Genomic DNA, 20,932 nt, shown 5'->3' on the forward strand with positions numbered 1-20,932 from the left:
GTAGCAGCGCTAATAATGGGTAATGGAATGCATACCAGACAATAAAGTTGACAGCAAAGGTCAAGTGTATTTACAAGTTTTGGTGTTCAAAGACAAGACTGGTGCAATAGCGTCAGGAATGACCCAGGCCAACACAACAAACAAAGAGACAATTGACTAAGCGAACAAAAAGAAACAGACAATGACTACACTGACTATACTGGTATAAACAGAGATAAACCTACACCCAAACAAAATGGCAAACACTCCCTACCACCAGTGTGTAACTACTATATTCAGGACAATGTATACAACATACAAGAAACATATATTACCCAGCAACCAAACCAATAAGGGACAAAGCAATCCATAAATAAAGGGGCGAATCCAAAGTCATACACACAAAGCCAAGCAAACACAAGATCAAAATGCAGCAACACCAATCTCTTCTCCAAAGAGCCCTAAGCCAAGCCCTTCACTTCCTCTTCCTTTTACATGGTCCTCTGCTCACTGAAAAAGCTGGTATGGATCAGGATGGGGGATAGTCAGAGGCAAAACCTGGAGAGTCGGAGGCAAAACCTTGAACTACTGTGAGTCTTGCCATACATGCCAACTGTTTGCGAAAACAAACCAGGTTATTCCCCCTGCACCTTTGGTTCCAATTCCTGTAGTGGGTGAAGCCTTTGAATGAGATCTCTTAGACTGTGTAGGCCCCCTGCCAAAGATGCGAGCAGGACATCGTTACTTGTTGACTTTAATGTGCACCACCAGTAGATACCCAGTAACAATCACCCTTCATTCACTTAAATCTAAATCTGTGATTAAAGCATTGATTAAGTTCTGTACTATCTTTGGCCTACCTAATTTCACCTCAAACCTATTCGCCCAAGCAACACGTGAGTTAAATACCCAACACCACTTCTCCAGTGCATATCATCCTGAATCTCAGGGTGCCTTGGAAAGGATCAGGAGAACACAGACTAACTTTTTGGTTTTACACAAATTGCTGAGCTGCGCTTGTTTTTGTGTCCAGAACAAACTTGTAAAGTGGAGTTTGTAAATGTAAAAAATTAGCACATATCTGTAAATAAACCTAGAACTCTGCAGTTTCCTTTGGGATCAATAAAGTGTTATAGTAACTAACATATGTTTTGGTATATGTGTTTATACTAATCTAATTCTACTTATGAGTTAGCCTCAGTAATTACTGATATAGCTTAAAGACATTCAGTAAAAGTAAAAGAAAGTTCATATAATAAATCTGTTTATTTTTCATACACCTAATTAGAAATGTCCAATTATACTGGACACTGAATATTGTATGTATTATTTCTCAGTGAATGCTTATCAACAACACGGAACTTTATCAAACACATCTTAAATTGTCATCTATTTAAGGAGCATGTCACGGGCAGTCTGGCATCCCAGTTTCTCATGGCAACCGTGTGTCGTGTCTTTGTTGTGTTTGTTCCGCTCCTCGTTCGGGTTTCTCTGCCTTTTTCACGTTTCTCGTTTATCCCTTGTTCGCTCACAGGTTTAAACCCGAGTGTTGTGTTGATAGTGGTTGATCTAGCCCCTGGTTCAGCCCGTGTTACTTGTTCTAGCTTCCGTCTGCACAAGTCTCTGTACGTGTAGCCTTGTTTTGTGTTTATTCCGTGTTTGCTGTTCCGTGTTGTTTTGTCCGTTTCTGTGTAGTCTGTTCCGTTTTCTTGTGTTTCTGCTTCTTTGTGATATGTACTGTGGTTCAGCTCTTGTTGGTCATTTCCAATGGACTGTATACGACATGGATTTGCCGAATCTCGCACCTTTCAGCATATGCGTCCGCCTCGCTCCACGTTACCGAGCAAAGGTGCCTAACGTGGATCACATGGGTTGAAGTAACATGGGTAAATAATAGCCATTATACGATCTTTACAAGTAATAACTGTAGCTAACATTTCCTATAACTTAATGGAATGATATTCCTAAAAGGTCATAATTTCAAAATGCTATTTTTAAAATTATCTGGTATTATCTGGAGTCATGGTATCAGGGTGATAATTTTGGAGTCAGTGCAGTCGTCATTCTATGACTTGGCCACACTCAGATAAGCATGTGTATCCGTCACGGAATGCTCCGCCCCCGTAAGTCACGTAGTACGGCCCGCCGCGGGGGGATCCACATTTGTACTGTTTATCTGTTTTGTAACCACGCCCCCCGGGATTGCACACATATACACAGGCTTTGTCAAGTGATGTGTCTATTTAAACCCGTCCGTGTGTGTTCCCTTTGTTGGTCACTGTCGCTACGTAAGTCGTTTAACGTCAACACCAATCGTTGTAACTATTGCCATAGTCGTAACGTTTGTGTGATCACCTTTTGTGTTAGTGTGTACTTTGTTTAATGTTCAAACGTATAGTCATGTTCACTGTCAACGTCTTATGTGAGTGCCTGTCGTGTAGTGTGTGTTTCATGTTAATAAACGTCTCACGTGAACGAGGAGGTCTGTGCGGGCCAGCAGTGTTACAGTATCTACAGATGTTCATACCCAGAAGCTGTTCATAATGGTTTTCTAATGGTGTCGAGCACAGCCCCCCAAAAATGTTTTTCATAACTGAACATGTATTGAATCCAGCCAGTCTGTTGGAAATGCAGGTAGTCCAAAGTGAAGGTGCTCAAAATGTCAAGTGTGTGTCTGTGTGTGTGTAAACCATGGAGGTCTACCATTAGGGTTGAGAAACATAAGTATGGTTTGTGTATGGCATATATCAAAAGCCAAATATATCATTTGATACATTATGGAATTGTAATAGTTTGTTCAATGATTCTTTTGTGGTGGGTAGGAATCAATTATTGTTAGCAAATTATACATAGGCATGCATGGTTAGGTATTGTAACTGACATATACATAACCATATATATATATATATATATATATATATATATATATATATATATATATATATATATATATATATATATATATATAACTGACATCGAAGATGTTTTTGAAAATGCATGCAGTTTGTTATAACATGAGATTATAGGGTACATTCTTGGGTTTAGCTTTCCCTGTAAATAAATTGCATATTGAGACATTGTGCAGAGATCAAAGATTAAATGATCTATTATATATTTTAAATGGTTATAATATTTGGTAGCGTTTGAGTTTATTGACCAGTGCCCACATAATCCGCTTGAAATGTCGTGCTTTCAGCGCCAAAGATGGCCCTCTTGTGAGACTTCAGCCCTGAGCAGGAGCGCAGATACTTAGCTGAGCTGAAATCTCAGCCCTACAGTGTAGGCGGTATTCTAAAATATAAAAGTTTTGACAGATGCTTGTTCATGTTATGCAGGGCTATATTCAATTTGAGGATGCTGTGCCCATCTTCTAAATATGACGGCACAGTGTTCAAGCATAGCTGACTAAGCAAAAAGATTTGCGCCTGAACGGTGAAGCTCAAACACACTGAGAAACAACATTTCTGCTTTTTCTCTTTATATAAGTGACCTTGTCCTTGATGAGTAATGCTTAAGATAATAACCAAACACAACTTTAAGTCTACATTTAGTTTTTGATGTTTAAGAATTCAACCTGTGACAACATTGATTTATAGTTGCATTTAGGTTGTCAACAATAAATGAATTGAAAATGACATAATTTCAACACTGATTCAACGTTCCTGGGTTGCCTGCTCTGAAATGGAGTAAGCAGAGAAGGAGATGAAAAGAGACGTTCAAAAAATAAAGCAGCCAACTGCCAGCTAAAGATCCCTTACCTGAACTGGATAAGGCCAACAGGGAAGATGAAAAATGGAAAGAAAAAGCAGAATTTCAAGAAGCATGTTCATCTTAATTCTAAATATTCACATTTAATCCTAAACATCTCTCCACATTTCTCTTTGGAATGGATTCAACCTGAAATGCACAGTATTATTAATTGTAGGCCATAGCCTATTCCAGGTACAATTAAAATTGTAATCCAGTTAAACCTTTTAATAAAAATGTCAAACCTTGAATCATTAACTCATTAGAAGGAAGCTTCCTTTACTGGCATTAATGATGTAGTTAGTATTATGTACTGTGTTTTGCCTTGTTTTTTTTTACACTGTCCTGTATTCTGCTCTATGCTTTGACTGTGTCTTTGCACTGGTATTTATTGTTATTTTTCATGTTGCACCATGGGTCTTGGAGGAACGAGATTTCGTCTTATTTTATACGGTATAGTTTGGATGAAAAAAATGACTTACTTGACTAATGGCAGGCCTATGTGTACTGACTGCTCGACGTCAGTGGTGCTACAGTGGTGGATGGGTTTGAAAAAAAACCCGCTAACCTACATAAGTTAATTTTCATCAGGTTAAATAGGCTACGAATAAGCCAATACTACAATGGCTGCACGCAACCCGAATAAGTGAGCCATGTGCAGTGTAACTGGTAACCTCGTAAACTGTAAACCCACGTAGGGCACCTTTAAAGAAGGTCTCAGCAAGCATTAGGTGGGCGTTCCCTGCCAGGAGTCTCCTCTACAGGCTGCAATGACACTTTGCATGCAGACGAATACGAGTCACTAAAATGTAGTGAAACGTACCTATACAGTGGACGAGCAAGCGATTCTACATTTTGTGGTGTATTATTCCGAAACAGCGAATGGAAGGTAGGATTGATTTCGGATATTCTTCTCTCTGTCTTCTACAATAAACATACCGATAACGGATACTATTCTCGCGTACTTCTGCGAATACCTCCACGAGCCTGCTTTTAAAATGGTATTATTTTGTTGAGGTATTGCGAAGGTGTAAACTTGATGGTCATCTGTTCAGCCCATTTCCTCTAATTCCTCTGATCCTAGATCGCTGATAGACATTCCAGGCATTCGCGCGGGCCTTTGAACGTTTATCTGTTCAAAAACTAGCGCCTTTTCCTTATTTTCCCAAACCGCGTTGGCAGCACAAAGAAATTCGTAAATGCGATTTTCATCTTTTTTTCTATCGTTATATTTGTGTTAAAATTAGGGAAAACCTGTAGATCTGAGAGAAAATATATTTAGCTACGTCTAACTTGCTGTTTGTTTTTCTTTTCATAGCACCCCCCTAAACCAGGATACATGGCGTTTATGTCTAGATTTTCACGGTCCCGAAGCAACTCCAGATCTCCGAGTAGAAGGGATTCAGAAAAGGGGTCACCTGTATTAACTGTTGCCGAACTTGAGCGCCTCCTGTACACGGGAAAGACGGCCTGTAATCATGCAGACGAGGTGTGGCCAAGACTTTACATCGGAGACCAGTGAGTATTCTGCTCTGGACTGTTTCGAAGTCTCAAGCATTAGATCCTTGCTTAGGTGTCACCCTGTCTTTCTCTCTCTCTGTTTGTCTGCCTCTCTGGTAAGAGGAAACTGACTTGTTTTATAAATACACTCTTACAGAGAGATTGCCTCCGATCGGCGAGAGCTGACGCGGCTCGGGATCTCGCACATCCTTAACTGTGCCCAGAGCAAGTGGCGTGGCGGAGCAGAGTACTACGCCGGCATGAACATCACTTATCACGGCATCGAGGCCCACGACTCACCTTCCTTCGACATGAGCGTCAACTTCTACCCTGCAGCAGAATTCATTCACAAGGCGCTCAGCATGGGCGGTAAGACCAAACGCAGCACATGCCCAGGGATCGTCGTTTGGTGACGTGTCCTTTTTTCCTGATTCCAGTTTGTGGTTATGGTGATACTGGCAAGAAGTTTTAAGAAGAGCAAGACAGATAAATAGATGGATCACTTTATTAATCCCAGAGGGATATTCAGAAAAGTACCGTGCAAGTAATGCGTATAAAATAAAAACAATAAAATACATTTATTACACTATAAATAATGATATTTAATTATACAGTATAAGTACAAAGTAAATATGGCCGTATTGATAGGGACACCCTCCCTATAATTCATAATTAGGATCTCGTGTGAAACCCTAGAGATGCACATTTTACCTCGCCAGCCTGTTCTGGACTGCTGGAGGGTTTCTTACAAATAAACGTGATTAAAACTAATACAAATGAAAACAAAGTGAATGAATACAAACATGAATGGTGACATTTTCATGGGATTTCTAGACTGATCTTCAGCTCCTAATATGATAAATCCACCCATTATATGTTTCCTCCTGCTATCAACCTGCTAGCCCACAAGTGGCAGAAGTCAGGGTTGGCTCACTATAATGCTAGCTAATTCTAGCTAATGTAGTTAGCTACCAGCAGATGACATCATCTTACTCCACAGCGGAAAGGCTGGTGACGTCAGGTTTTCAGTTTCACTACCTATTGCTTACGCTCTGGCTGGTGAACAAGCTCCGGATGTGGCATAACTACAAAGTTCAAAATGTTGTTATCTGTGCTGTACTGTGCAGGCAGTAGAGCTAAGGGAATAAGTCACCTGAAACAATACATTTTTGCCCATGCTAGAGGTGTGGACTGACAGCCCTGATAACGTACTGCGCAGCTCACTGGTCAGCACGCTTATCATAGTGCTCTGTATGTATATTATAGTGTATAATATTTACATATGACGTGTGCCTTCAAATAGCCCCTGCCTTTCAGACACAGCCTCTGGAAGGACACATAAAGATAGTCTAATATGAAGTCACTGCAAAGATCATGTGAATAATGAGTTTGCTGAAATATTGGTAAGGACAGTTTAGTCTTCTCAAAATATTGGTAACGACATGTCCCTGCGGTCCACATGCAAAACTACAGTGTCCACAGTAAGTTACAAAGCACAGTTCTGACGAATAGCAGTAGTGCAGTGAATAGAGTCCAAGGGCAAACGTGCAACTGATGTCCATTGCGATTTTTCGTGGAATAGGTCCAATGGACAAAAATGTTCAGTAATGAACTGGTTTCCATGGTGACCACTGTTGGTAAGAATGACCTCCTGTATTGCTCCTTGCTACAGTGGAGATGAGCAAGTCTCTTACTAAAGGTGCTCTGATGTTTAACCAGTAGGTGATGGAGGGGACGCAAACACTATATTAAACATGGGCACTCACATCACACAGAGAAAAGATAGGCAACCTAAGTCTGGGCTGCATATGAAATGCAGGGCCATGATACGGTACAGTGCTGGTTTTGCCGAGCTTAGAGAGAAAGTTACATATAAGTGCAGGGTGGTTAGAACAGCAAAAAACAGCAAAAACAGCAGGATGAGTTCCCAAAACACAGAATGCTCGTTGTGGTCGTGATGTGACATCATATGTGAACAGCACAACAGATCAACACACAGCTCAATGATACACTAGATTTTTAGGTTTGGGTGGAGCATATGCTATGCATAAGGTTTATAGTGAGCGTAATTCAAGCCTGTAATTTGGCACAAGCCTGACACAATCAAGGTATTAAGTAAACTGGATAAAGCACAGGGGTTAGCCTATGTTGCTTGGCAGTAAACAAAATGTACATTTTGGGCAACACAGAGACCTCTGTGGCGGGGGGAGGATTCGGTCAGAGTAAGATGATGTATTATCAGACAGCTGGCAATTCTGTAAAAGCAATTCTGTTTTGTCTGAATTAAGCAGGAGAAAGTTACTTAACATCTGGTCTTCAGTATCCTTAAGCAGAGAGACGTAGCCATGATCAGAGGGTACTAATAGATTTTTTAGTAGTTAAACAGAGATATACTCTAATGAGTCTTAAACCCCACTGAAATGAATGCAAATCTCAAGCAAGTATAATCTCAGATGTCAAACTGCTCTGCTGATCTGGTTATGCTGGTTTCGTCATGTCAGATGTGATGGTTCTTGGATTAGCTGAGATTGCATTCTCTATATTTTGTGTTTGGTTGATAGAAATAGCCATAGTCATTTCCATTACAGGCTGTTACATTGCATGTACTGGTGCTTGCATTAAAGGAACAGTGCTCGTCCACTGTGCGGTGGGGGTGAGTCGCTCAGCAACGCTGGTGCTGGCCTACCTTATGATTCGGCAGAACATGACTTTAGTGGAGGCCATCAAGACTGTCAAAGACCACCGTGGCGTCATCCCCAACCGGGGATTCCTCCGACAGCTCAGCGGTCTGGACAGCATTCTCCGTGCCAGTCGGAACGCAGCGTGAAACCTCTGGTAAAGTCTCCACTTCCACACCAAAACCATTGCTTTGTCTGATGTGTTTTATGACAATGATGTGTACTACATTCAGCACCATCAAATCCACTGTTGTCCTGTGATCAGTAGAAATGCCTTACTACATTAAGACCTTTTGAGGTGTGCATACTGCCTTATTCAGTGTTATCCTTCGACATTTTGCTCATGTGACCACATCACTGAACTCTCCTTCCCAGTTTGTTTTTTCTTCAAACTTGGTTTTTGACTAATGGCCAAATGGTACCTTTCCCAAGTCCACTGTAAAAGCAAAATAAGAACAATGATCAGGTTCGCTGAGGTTATTTCAGAAAGGAACCCTTCTTAGCACATCCAGCTATAGAATCACTGCTATGGGAATAACAGCACTGAAGTTCAAACAGCAAGTCTTGATTGGACTCATTATCAGACTGAAGCTGACAACCTAGAAGCATTTTTAAACAAATACAAATCATAAACATGGAACTTCTGATCTTTTCATACAAGTTCCTTACAACAAATTCTTGCGATATGGAACCATAACCTATATACTCAATATCTAAAACTGGTCAACCAGCAAGGTTATCATTCATTAAATATTCATGACAGAATGTCACGTTTCACATATCATTTATCCAGCCAATGGTGGTGTTTTGCAGCTGTGAATGTAGCAGTAATTTGGCACCCTTTTGTGCTCTGTGGGTGTATGCAATATGACTCCGATCTACAGCATTACACACTATCACTACGTCTTGCTCTAAAGCAATGAAATAGCACTTTCTATATTCCGTTTCATTGATTTTTTTTTACTTCTATAATCTGGAGATGTAAACTTACCAATAATTTTATAATGTTAGGCTGGGGCTACTTTAATTCATGCCAATGTTAGGTATTCAATGTAAAATAAATGATTAGGATACTATCATTACTGTACATTATTTGTACATTATTTTATTGTTTAAAATTGGCAAAAGCAAACAAAAAAGATTTAATATATGGATACAAATGTGTTACTTAACAACTGCTGTTCAAAGTTGTTTTACAACTTCTAGGAACTGGGACCACAAAGTCCCTCAGTGTCAGTAAGTGGAACTTTACTATACACCAATTTGTGTCTTATGAATAGTTTCTCAGCACTCTTTAACATCTTAGAGAGAAACAGATAACACAGAGTAGCAGTTATACTCTGTGTTTGTATATAAATATACAAAACTAGGTATTTCTAAAGCCGTGAATTAAAGTAACAAATACCTCAATTGTGATGTTTCACCTTGTCAGTATTTGTAAGATGTTATATTGTTGATCATTAGATAATAGATGTATGGTTTTCCTCCATGCTGTGTGCATGGTGTGAATATGTCTAGAGTTATTAGATTTAGAACAACAATTAATCTGTATAAATCTCTTATTTTGAGGTGTCTTGTGACTGGTCCTGTGATGTATAGTGTTGTGACAAGACATTTACAAAATCACCATATGTACAAATTCCTTTTCTCAATAGCAGAGTTTACAAACATACAGTTACAAACAAAACCAAAACAACAACCACAAAAATAAACACTACACAAGAGTTCACAATGTAGATGTATCAACCTACAGTGTTACTGAAAAGAATACCTTGTATGACAGCAGTTGTGTACTGAATTACAAAAGGGTTACAAAAAGCCAGAAACGTGAATTAAATCACACAATACTGCCTACATTTTCTGTAACAGCACCCTAGGAAGAGTCTTCTGTCTTGTTTGAATTCTGGTATTTCTCTGGTATTACTTTCGTACTGAATTTTGACAAGTCTGAAGAAGTAATTATAAGGACCATATCAGAAAGAATTAAAGAGGGAGAAAATGACAAAACCTTGGCAAAAAATGTAGCAACTGTCTGTCAAACCTCAAACCAAAAGGACAACGTTATTAAATCAGAACAATGAATGAACTTGGTGTGTGTAACAACATTTATTTGCTTGAAGTGTTTTCCTGTTCTAGCATCCTTTCAGTGAGGTCAAAGTCTTGCTATGGAATCTGTCAGTATATAATTATTTTCCGTCTACCCACAAAGGTGGATTTCATGGTCTGTGTTATTCTTTTTCTGTCTCTATGGAAACTACTGTTTCGTTTTTAAAAGACCCTTTCTATAGTGATACTATAGTGATTTTTTGATGGATTTATTTTTTAAATTAATCTATGGAGTAATAAATGGCAAATAAAAACAAAAGCAAATGTGATGTGTCAATTTTGCATTATAGTATTATTTCAAATGCATCATTTTCAGTTCAATTCCTTTAAATCCTGTTCCCATAAAACTAAAAGGTTCATCAATAAAGATTCAAGAATCACCACCTCTAATGGTTAAGTCGGTGAACACAACACAACACTGGAATGGTTTTGTTTTTAGCTCTTTGTATCTGCCTTTGTATTCCCACACATAAACACAAATGCTGCACTCCCTTGGCACAAAATTGATTTATTCTGCTTGGCAAATTATGCTGACATACCATTACATTACATTTTTTCCAGAGACACTTTGTCCAATCACGTTACTCAAAAACTACAAATTATTGTTGGTAATGGCATTTACTTCCTGATCTACCCCAGAAGCTGTGCTTTTCAGTCTCCCATGTTTCAATTTCTGACCTCCCCTTTATGTGCGTTATGTATTTTCAACCACTGGATGGCGCTATAAGAAAGCTAACTTAATTAATTCTAAATACAATATACAGGAGAAAAGATTTTTGTTTAATTTAAACTGTAAGCAATGTCTTAATCTGTGTAGCTACAAAATGTCTACATTTATCTATTACACAGTTTGGAATAAAGAAACATCCCAAAGAAAGTATTTAATCCATATACAAATAATGACATATGTTGGATGATGTTTGTATTAAGAATAATAATATGAACACTGGACATCCTTTCATAAGTAATATTCAGACCAACCATTTGTGATGTTAAAAGTGGAAGATAATTCACTTAAAGAATAGACCTGTGATTGAGTTCACTCAGCTTTGTCTGGGATATTTTATATAATATTTTGGACACATGTCCACTGTTTTGATTGGTCATATTCTCATATGTTTCTTAGAGCTGACCTGCTGTCTCTCTGTCAGAAAGATTTCCAGGTCACAGTTATTAAAGTCCTAAGTTAAAGACCTAGGGACCTTATGTTTCCTTTATAATTAGGTTAATTTTGCTCTTCTGGGCACTGAATGTCCATATAACACATGGTTCCTATGAACACATCTTATGAACATAAAGAGCTGTAAAGTGAATTAGTCCAAGTATGGCACAAGCTAATGATGATTAAAGCTGTGTGCATAGTCCCTCCCACTGAGTTTCAGAGACCAATTATGTTTCAGTTTAGCTAGCATTTGAGAGTTTATTTTTATAAATGGTGAGGTATATGGAGGAGGTTTGGGCCCTTAGGACTATAGTTTAGGTTGAGAAGTGCATCAGCTGTAGTGGTTGCTGGTAGTTTTGGGGATGAAGGGAATTAATTTTGGACAAACTGTCGTATCTGTAGGTAACAGAAGAAATGGGTCTGGTGTGTGTTTGTAGTCTTGTTTAAGATGGTTAAAAGTAACAGAATGTTCTGTTTCGAAACAAAATGTTTAAAGTAATAATTCTGCTCCTGCTCTGAGCGGGGTGGCCCAAAGATGTGATTTAAGTGTACAGGGGGATGAATGGAGGGGGCATGCAGATCGACATACCTATGAGTAGCTTTAAACGGCCAATTGTTTTTGGCAGAATCTCTCCTGTCTCCTAAAATGGCCCTAATGTTGAGTCAGAAAGCTGATGCCCCTCCTACACACTCTGCATCCTCCCTCTCTGAGTTGAGCGATCTAGCAAGCAAGCCAGTATTTTGCATCTTTGAGAGGGATCTTCTAAAGACATACACTTAGCTGTGCTGTTAACCTAAAATGTTAATTATGTTTGCCCACATGAATCAATACACTGCAGTGATTGTCTTGGAGTAACAGATTCTACGCAGACATAAATTTGATTTTGTGTCACATAAATCAGGGCTTCTTGGTAACACCAAATTGCTTAGTGCAGAATTGCATCTTATCAAAAATAGGCAGGTAAGGCTATGTTGACATTATCTAAAGGAAAATTCAAAGGTAGTCAATACTATGCTAATTTATTTTGCATTAAAGTCCAAGCATGAGTTAACTGGTTGGTTTTGGGCACTTATTTATTAGACATCTGCTGTTCTTTCATTGAAAATGAATGTCTAGAGTATCATACCCAAATATTTTTAATAATCTGTAATATGTTCCCTGGGTATTTCGTTTTGTAGGCCTATTCCTATGTAGGAGTAACTTTTCAATTAGAAACTTCATTTAACATTTCTATGGGTTCCACCAGGACGCTGATTTATACATAATAATACAGTTGTGGACTTAGTGAATTACAGTAATGTGGTACGGTATAGTTTCACATTAAATAATCAAAAGATAAAAACGAGCACATATCAGGATATTTTCAGTGCCTTTTTGCTCAGTGTTACGTATTTATGAATGGATTAAAACTCGTTGCATCATGACTCCACCTGTCACAGAATGAGAACACAGCTCCGGGAATACCGCACGCGACTTACCGGTAGCTCCTTGTACAGAACCTGGACGGGAGCGCAGATTGCCATCGCACTTGGCATGGCAACATCATAGACCGATAAAACATCGATACGTCGTGACAGCATCTTCTGTCCCGATCCGGAGATGGAGCGTTGTTTGAAAAAAGTTGGTTAATCTGCGAACTTCACTAGAGAATGTCGCATTTTCAAGGATATCGTCTAAAATCTTTGCTCGAGAACAAAGACAGCACATTGTTCAGATTCATCGCAGAGCCCTTTGCTAATGGTAAGCTTTGAACACAGTCGTGTAATGTGCTGGTGCCACTCTATAAACTTGATTTAAAGCCGTTTTCTTGGTTTAGACTGAGAGTCGACGCGAGCTGGACCGTGGCTGCGCGTAACTTGTTAATGGAACTTATTCGTGGCTGTATTTAGATAGATGCGTTCACGTACAGTAATTCAGAGAGGTAGATAAAAACGTTTAGCTCTTTGGAAATGTTATGATTGTGCCATATGTAGACCTAAATTAGAGTAATACAATAATAATAATACCATATTTAGAATTCGCTCTGTAAAGGGCTTTTCACAGTCTAAATACTAAACTACATTGTACGTCATGGTGTAATTGAGAATTGTTCTATCGCCCCTTTCAGTAAACATTTGTTTAGCCTTCTGTTGAGGCTTTTCCTGATGCCACCGACCGGGGCTTTTCATGGGTTCGCTGGTCTACAGGAATCGGACTCCGGTTTATTCCCTCTGCTGTGGACCACATGTGTGGGAGTACTGTATCTGTATCTGCTTTTGTTTCAGGGCATCTCCGCACTCAAGGAATGATCGGCTTGAAATACACTATGCCTCCAGTCGCTTTCCAGGATCTGTTCTTGAACATATATATGGTCATCTTTGCTATCGGGATATCTGTCTTCATCCTGAGTCTGGTTTTTTGCTGCTGCTTTATAAGGTAACTGAGTCTCGTCCCCACATCAGCCTCTTGGACAGGTGTCACGAATCGCGGATTAATATGACGCAGCAGACAGACACTTCCTATAAACGAGCCGTTAGTGCTCCTCACTACTCAGGGGCAGCGCTGTGATCGGCCCATCTGCGATGTGAAGAATGCCTCTGATAGACAGCAGCCTCGGAGCGCTTCCTCTGGGCTCAAGAACTTCCCGACTCAAACAATTCAGGAGCCGATCCTATCATCTCTGTTTGTTCCTGGTGCTATTTTTATCGTTCTGACCCCCAACACACACACACACACACACACACACACACACACACACACACACACACACACACACACACACACACCTTAGACTGCAGAATCCACTTGAATGATACAATGCGCCTGGCTGTATGTCCGATAGTTCCTATTTTATTTTCAGACAAAAAGGGGGACATTAAAGTTATATAGATAAGATTAACATAATTTTCACTTATATTTTAAAGGTGTAGTAGCCTACATGTTGCACATCCAATAACACCAGTCAAAGTTTTGACCACACAAAATATTGAACCTTCTTCATTTAAGATTAACTGTTGTATTACCTGTGTACATAATAATCTATCTATCTATCTATCTATCTATCTATCTATCTATCTATCTATCTATCTATCTATCTATCTATCTATCTATCTATCTATCTATCTATCATCACTTTTAACCAATTTTATTACAAATGTATTACTTATTACAGGATATTATTACAATATTACTTATTACAATAACAATTGCCTTTAGATCATAATATAATCTTATTCCTTATTCCATTCAGCTGTTCCTTACAAATAAATTTAAATGTAAAAAGTCCTCAACTTCACTAGACACTTTTCAGTACTTCTGCTGTTCCCAGGTATACCTTCCTCAAGATCAGATCTGTTTCATGTACGAAAATACTGTTTTAACAAGGTAGATGTGTGCTCCATGTGTGTGAATTGAGTCTTAATACATATCTCCACATGAATTCTGGACACTTCACACCTATAATTCTGTCAGATTTGTTTTCAGTTTTTTTCATTAGACTTACAAGCCTAAAAAGTCGTTTGAGTGTAGGTGGTGAGGTGTGGGTTTAAGGACACTGAGTCTTTCATCACATGCATGCTGTACACAGAGAAAACAGACATCACACAGAAATGGAAAGCAAACATCACCATAAAAGGAAAGCCAAATTCTGGCCGAACAGTTTAAAATATAGATTTTGCATCTTGGCTCTTCTTTGGTGTGATATATCCCTGTCTCAGTAAACCTAGTGCTACTGCCTCTGTGCTGTCATTCCGTGCTCACTTTTCTAGCTGTTGCTAGGACTGTCCTATGTCAACCACCTCTGCTGTCTGCAATGGCACCATCTTCCGTTTCCATGGTTACCATGTCCCCCAGTTTACTAAGCCCTCCCTCATCAGCTCGTCCTGGGGGGGGGGCATTGCTTGGACGTATTTATGGACGTTTCGTGTCTCATCCTGGACAGTGGATCCTACAGACTCCTTCCAGCTGTCAGACAGCCTGGATGCTGAATCTTGGGGGTGGTTTTCGAGTCTTGATTTCAGCTGCTTCTGATTCTTTTCTTAGCTAGCATATTGCACCTGGTGGGGATCTGATGGCTGACAGGGCGTTCATGTTTATGGATTTCATCTTGTTGTTCCCATTCAACTGATTCTTGAGGACACGTCTCCCCTCTGGAGGTACTGGGACGATAATGCCCTTCTCATTTCTGCTCCATGGTTCCTGTGTTATCGAAGAATACCCAGGTGTTTGTATCTGTCTTCTAGGTCTATTATGTGGCCTCGCAGAAGTTCAGTTCCTTCTGTTCTGAACACTTTTCTTTTGCCAAATCTATTATCAATTATTGACAATAATCTCTTATCTGTTACTGAGACTGCCAAATCTATTATCTATTATTGACATTCCTTTTCTTTGCTGTAGATCCTGGTCTAGTGGATCAGTGAGTCAATGTACCTTTCTGTCTTGGTGTACATGGTTGATGTCATCCATGCACACATGGATGTATTTTTGGTGTAGTTCTGCTCCTGCATCCGTACCCATACCCACTCTCACTGATGATCTGGCTGAGGGGGTTCAGGCCTACACAGAACAGCAGTAGGGACAAGACATCATCATGTTTGCCACACTTTATAGTCACCTGCGCGATTGTCTTTGAGCTAGCTTAGTGTGGTCATCTAGTGTTCCATCAAGAAACATCTGGTTTCTCTGGAAACCTTGTGTACTTCCCTACAATAATTCTATCTATCTATCTATCTATCTATCTATCTATCTATCTATCTATCTATCTATCTATCTATCTATCTATCTATCTATCTATCTATCATCTAATTTACATTAAAAATGTGAAATATTGCATACTAGAAGTATTTAAGTTATGAGACTCTTTCTGAATAATAATTTGTTATGGAGGAAAGGTTTTGGTAATAACACCTTTATAAAGGTAATAGAAGCAGCAACAAATGATATCTAATCAAAATTCAGTTTCTATAGTGGTGTGGCCAACATTAATATAATTTTGAGCTCCACTGCTGTCTTTGTGATTCACTGTGCTACTGTTTCCCCAGTAAATTGCAAAATCAAGCCCAGTGTGAGAGATTTGACTACAACTTGGTAAGACATAGCAGATGTCATAAGAAAACACCTCATTATATGCATGCAAGAGAGTATAAAGATGACAGCCTGGATGTCTCTCTATTTTTTTATAGGTTGTGTTCAGAGGTGAAACAAATAACGTGAATTTTCACGAGGTATGCATTTTTATTTTAGGACTGGTTTCCCAAAGATTAGTCCACATCCTACACTGAAAAAGGACAAATAGTGATGACTCTCAAACTGACAATGCAGTGCATTCAGACATTGTTTAGCTCACTTCTAGATTTGGTTGGTTAACACTTGGGGCTTCTGTCCTCACAACACTGTCCCTTCTTTACTCTCCTAGCAAACATGCGCAGTGTGTTTGGAGGACTTCAGAATAAGTGAGGAGCTTGGAATGCTGCCGTGCCAACATGGCTTTCACAAAAGGTAATTTCCAGAGATTTTCTCAGGACAGGGCTGCCTTAACTTGCATCAGTCATACAAAATGTAGGATTCCACAGGGGCTAGTTGTCATATCTACAGTGGGCAAATAAGTCATCATGACAAAACTCGGTCAACTACTCAGTGTGGGTTTGTAAAACTATAGCCATCGATGAAGAACCCAACAAGAATGATACCAATGCAAAAGTGCTCTGCCAGCATCTAATAACTGGAATACTGCGAGCTTTCTGAGAGGCACTACTCTTGGCGTACTGTATCTGATTGCATGTCTCATGCATTTTGCTCTGTTTAGGTGTCTGATGAAGTGGCTCCTGGTGCGGTACACGTGTCCCATGTGCAACAAACCTGTCGCTAGTCCCACGGGTCACCTCGGCAACATTTTGGAGGAACTCGTGTGACCTTCAATGCATCACATGCTCTACAGACTCTGGTGCATGAGGACGTTTGATTGCTTTGTTTTTATTTCCAAAGAAGGGTGACATCTCTAACCTGAACTCACAGTTCTGAACACAGAAGGATGTGTCCTGTTCTGTCATGATGGGTTGTTGTTGAGGAATGAGACTGAACTGAGGAATCAAAGTGGTCAGTGCAAATAAGACTAGTCCAATTTTATAATGAACAACAGAAGAAAGAATACATATAGGGATAAAAGCACTTATTTTATACAACAAAAGAGCTCATGATTCATTTTTATTGTCTGAGTTTCTAAATTATGCTATTTATTATAACATTTAAATAGTAACACATCCCTCCAACCCACCCCCCAAATGTTGTTTATGCATGTTCCCAGAGTGTCTATGTTCAATTAATATACTACAAAACAGGTGAATCCTTCTGGGGTTTTGTTTCATTTTTAGATTTTAGTGACGCCGTGTTACTGTATAATTGTTTAGACTGCTCCCTGCTGGACGACAGGAGAAACTGCAAGAACACACCATTTCACCTGAAATCAGAAAAGATTTTAATAATCTCCGTTCCATGATATAGATTGGAAGGACGTTTCATGGTTTGAAGGCCTTGAGAATTCTAAACCACTTGAATTCATGAATAGTCATCTACTTGGAGACAACCTTCTAAAAAAAAATCTTTTGAGAATACTTTGTTGATGAAGTGATTATTTATAATACATAAAACAAGGCCAAGATACATGGAACAAGTACTTCAAGGAGAGGAATGGCTTAAAGAAATAAAAAAAAAAAAAAAAAAAAAAAAAAAAAAAAAAAAAAAAGGCAGGGGGTGCAAGATGGGATCTAGTGGCAGCGGTGCATGATGGGATCTAGCAGCAGCAGTCTTCAAAGCTGCCCACAGTCGGCAATGAGGATCTTAGCAGAGCATTTTCCACTGCTGCTTCCTTTGCGTTCGATAATCTTAATGACATCGATCCCCTCAACGACATTCCCAAACACAACGTGCTTGCCATCCAACCTGTTCAAAAGAAAAGACACATGAACATTTTGGATTTCTCTTCTCCATTGGTCAGGCATTTGCTTGGATATTCACCAGGGAAGCTGTAATAAAGGCTTCAGCTTTTAAGTAAAAACTAAAGATCCTAGTTATTATAATGCTTGCAAAATTGCAAAGAAGTTGCCCAAACAAATCATGGTGTGCAGGCCAGTCCAACAGTTAGATTTTTCATATTCTTTACATGCAATCATTTCATAATTCATACCAATCTTGGTTGCAATAACCAAAACAACAACAGCAACAGCAACAACAACATCCAACCCAAAAACCAAAACAATCATGCAATCTCACATTTGAGCCTGTTTAGCTCAGTAAGGGGCATGCACAAATATCTGGTGGCATCTGAGAGTTCAAAGTGCCTGTCAGCAACTACAGCACATCTGCCAAATTCAAGAGAAAAAGACCACAGCACAAGAAGAAGAATCCAGCATGTCTTTACCAAGCGGTATCAGCCGTGCAAATGAAGAACTGGGAGCCGTTGGTGTTGGGCCCTGCGTTGGCCATGGACAGAGTGCCCATGCCCATGTGCTTCAGGGTGAAGTTTTCATCAGCAAACTTCTCGCCGTAGATAGACTTGCCTCCAGTGCCATTGTGGTTGGTGAAATCGCCACCCTAAGGTGAGGGCAGAGCAGTTCAGATGCTGTCGTCATTCCAAAAGCCAGCCACATAAACAGCCTCCAAGAGAGAAAGTGAGGCGCTGTTTCTCCAGTTTACCTGGCACATGAAGCTTGGAATGACACGGTGGAAGCTGGAACCCTTGTAACCGAAGCCCTTCTCGCCAGTGCACAGGGCCCGGAAGTTCTCTGTAAGCAATTTATGGGTAATTATACAAAACATGTTGGTTTTAAGAAGTGCGTTGTCTTGTGCTGAGAACAAAAAGAAATGAAGCCTACCTGCAGTACGTGGGACAACATCAGCTCTCAACTGCCTCGGCAGTCAGATCAGAAAAAAAGGGGAAAAAAAAAAAAGAAAAAAAGGAAAATAAGAAAAATGATCAAGAAGCGCTCGTGTCATGAGGACATATGGTGTCCATCTTCGTCTGATCTGCCTTAATACAAGTAGCACACCTGGCACTGTTCCGAAAATAAACAGCACTTCTCTAGGTTAGCCTTGTGTCCTTATGCATGATTTAGAGGTAAAACGATGCGTCCCAGTGTAACCACACCCTCGGTACCAACCGCGCCCTGAATGACATTACATCCACGTGAACACGACTCATTAGAAACATCTCGATAGGTTTTCTAAGACACGTTCACATGCCAAATGTATGTCAGGTTTCTCGCAGGTCAAAATACGAAGGGGTTTCCCTAGTTTTGGTCTTCAAAGAGCTTCGCTAAGTCGCAGGTTTAGGATGCAGCCCAGTATGTACGCATGCAGAACCACAGGACTTCCGCTCGCGAGAACAAACCAGTCACTGTCGGACAGTCTAGCACCTAATATGAAGTAGATATAACCGGACACAAGCCCCAGGGAGTGAACATTAACTGCAGCATCTGTGCCTGGACGGTAACGGGGCAGTGTGACCTCGCAGAGGAGCGGCGGTGTGTCGGAAGCGCGTTTCTCCTTGAACATAAACCTCCCACTGCAGCAGCGAGCGCCACAATGAAAAGAAAACCTAAAAACTCTTTCTCATTATATAGAAGGCTCTGCTGCAAACGTACATCTTGTGTTTGTTTTAGGCACGCAAGCTTTGGGAAACTTAACTACAGCATTTTAAAATGGCATCTTATAATATGAAAAATGGCGACCGCATCACATATTGTGTAGGCTGTTAGGGGCTCGAGCCAATTTGGCTCACAAGTCTCCAAAAAATCAATCACGGCAACGCGCTACAGAGACAGACGAGACACTTATGTCTCGCTTTTGTAACCTAAAAGGTAAATATATGCCACAATTCACAGCAGACAAGCAGTTTATTATGCAATCACAGCCGGCAACATAACAGACACAGATTAAACATTCAGGTGATGGCAAATGTAGCTATATATCCATTATGTAGTCGGTCGCGTTATATGCGGTCTTGCACAACTGCACCATTGCAGTTGTTAGCTTTTAAAGATTTCATGTAGGAGTGGAAACCGAGTATTGTATGCTACAAGAATCAAGATGGAAATAATAATTTCTTACTATAATTATCAAAGCAAGGCGTTTGATTTCTTAACTAGTCAGATGGATTAGATCATTCGCTGGTTAATTTTTGAGCATGTTGGACAAAGATGTAGTTCATCGCTTACCTCCATCACAATTCTTCCTGCACTGTTGCCATCGATAGTGATGTCAAAGTAGACTTTGGGGTTGCCCATGCTGAACGCGGTTTAGTCTGCTGGCTGTGTTATTAAAGCTAAACGAATCCTGCGAGATGCTGCACCACAGCGGCGGACACAGTATAAGCGAAAACGGCCTATATACAAGTAGCACGGGAACCTTTTTTCCAAATGGAACCTATGAAGACTTGAGACTGTCCATTGACAGGGACCACATCCAATTAGCGACTTGAGACTGCTGACTGACATGGACCTTATCCAATTAGAGGCTTCGAGGATGCATAAATTACACCGAATTCCAATATCAGGCAAAACCATTAAAATAGCAAAGTTCAAGGGAGTGTTTTGATTGGCGTTTGGATTGACCTATTGTAGTTGGTTTAAATGACGACACTAAATTCTAGCCAATAAACCGCGAGTAAACGGAACGCCCGAGTGTCCGTTATGGCAGGAGGGCATCGCCTGTATGGCACAAAGGTAAGATGCGATGTTGTTCATAGGGAAAACCACAAGAACATTCACTCTGTACAACCTCGTTTTC

General features: G+C 39.9%; 3 protein-coding genes across 3 annotated transcripts; 2 read left to right on the forward strand and 1 right to left on the reverse strand.

Moving 5' to 3' along the window:
- Nucleotides 1-4,478: 4,478 nt before the first annotated feature.
- Nucleotides 4,479-10,426, forward strand: LOC113584378 (dual specificity protein phosphatase 26). Its single transcript, XM_027021235.2, has 4 exons — nt 4,479-4,615; nt 5,045-5,244; nt 5,384-5,595; nt 7,851-10,426. The coding sequence occupies exons 2-4, from the start codon at nt 5,066-5,068 to the stop codon at nt 8,051-8,053; spliced, it is 594 nt and encodes a 197-aa protein (XP_026877036.1). The 5' UTR covers nt 4,479-4,615; nt 5,045-5,065; the 3' UTR covers nt 8,054-10,426.
- A 2,202-nt stretch (nt 10,427-12,628) lies between these two features.
- LOC113584043 (RING finger protein 122) lies at nt 12,629-17,853 on the forward strand. The gene is made up of 6 exons (XM_027020738.2): nt 12,629-12,913; nt 13,438-13,588; nt 16,192-16,237; nt 16,333-16,374; nt 16,566-16,648; nt 16,956-17,853. The coding sequence occupies exons 1-6, from the start codon at nt 12,823-12,825 to the stop codon at nt 17,059-17,061; spliced, it is 519 nt and encodes a 172-aa protein (XP_026876539.2). The 5' UTR covers nt 12,629-12,822; the 3' UTR covers nt 17,062-17,853.
- ppiab (peptidylprolyl isomerase Ab (cyclophilin A)) lies at nt 17,601-20,580 on the reverse strand. The gene is made up of 5 exons (XM_027020749.2): nt 20,362-20,580; nt 19,021-19,051; nt 18,842-18,930; nt 18,567-18,739; nt 17,601-18,088 (listed from the first exon to the last, which is right to left on the reverse strand). The coding sequence occupies exons 1-5, from the start codon at nt 20,428-20,430 to the stop codon at nt 17,956-17,958; spliced, it is 495 nt and encodes a 164-aa protein (XP_026876550.1). The 5' UTR covers nt 20,431-20,580; the 3' UTR covers nt 17,601-17,955.
- Between the last annotated feature and the right edge of the window lie 352 nt (nt 20,581-20,932).

The sequence above is a fragment of the Electrophorus electricus genome, chromosome 17, assembly GCF_013358815.1.
Source record: "Electrophorus electricus isolate fEleEle1 chromosome 17, fEleEle1.pri, whole genome shotgun sequence".
Lineage (NCBI taxonomy): Eukaryota > Metazoa > Chordata > Actinopteri > Gymnotiformes > Gymnotidae > Electrophorus > Electrophorus electricus.

Excerpts from the sequence above, each read along its gene's own strand:
- LOC113584043 (XM_027020738.2), top strand. The coding sequence starts at position 12,823 with ATGTCGCATTTTCAAGGATATCGTCTAAAATCTTTGCTCGAGAACAAA. Across the intron at positions 12,914-13,437 it reads CGCAGAGCCCTTTGCTAATG|GGCATCTCCGCACTCAAGGA; the intron begins GTAAGCTTTGAA and ends CTTTTGTTTCAG. Across the intron at positions 16,238-16,332 it reads AGAGATTTGACTACAACTTG|GTTGTGTTCAGAGGTGAAAC; the intron begins GTAAGACATAGC and ends ATTTTTTTATAG.
- ppiab (XM_027020749.2), bottom strand. The coding sequence starts at position 20,430 with ATGGGCAACCCCAAAGTCTACTTTGACATCACTATCGATGGCAACAGT. Across the intron at positions 19,052-20,361 it reads CAGGAAGAATTGTGATGGAG|TTGAGAGCTGATGTTGTCCC; the intron begins GTAAGCGATGAA and ends CTGCCGAGGCAG. Across the intron at positions 18,089-18,566 it reads TGCACGGCTGATACCGCTTG|GTTGGATGGCAAGCACGTTG; the intron begins GTAAAGACATGC and ends TCTTTTGAACAG.
- LOC113584378 (XM_027021235.2), top strand. The coding sequence starts at position 5,066 with ATGGCGTTTATGTCTAGATTTTCACGGTCCCGAAGCAACTCCAGATCT. Across the intron at positions 5,245-5,383 it reads AGACTTTACATCGGAGACCA|AGAGATTGCCTCCGATCGGC; the intron begins GTGAGTATTCTG and ends ACACTCTTACAG. Across the intron at positions 5,596-7,850 it reads CAAGGCGCTCAGCATGGGCG|GAACAGTGCTCGTCCACTGT; the intron begins GTAAGACCAAAC and ends CTTGCATTAAAG.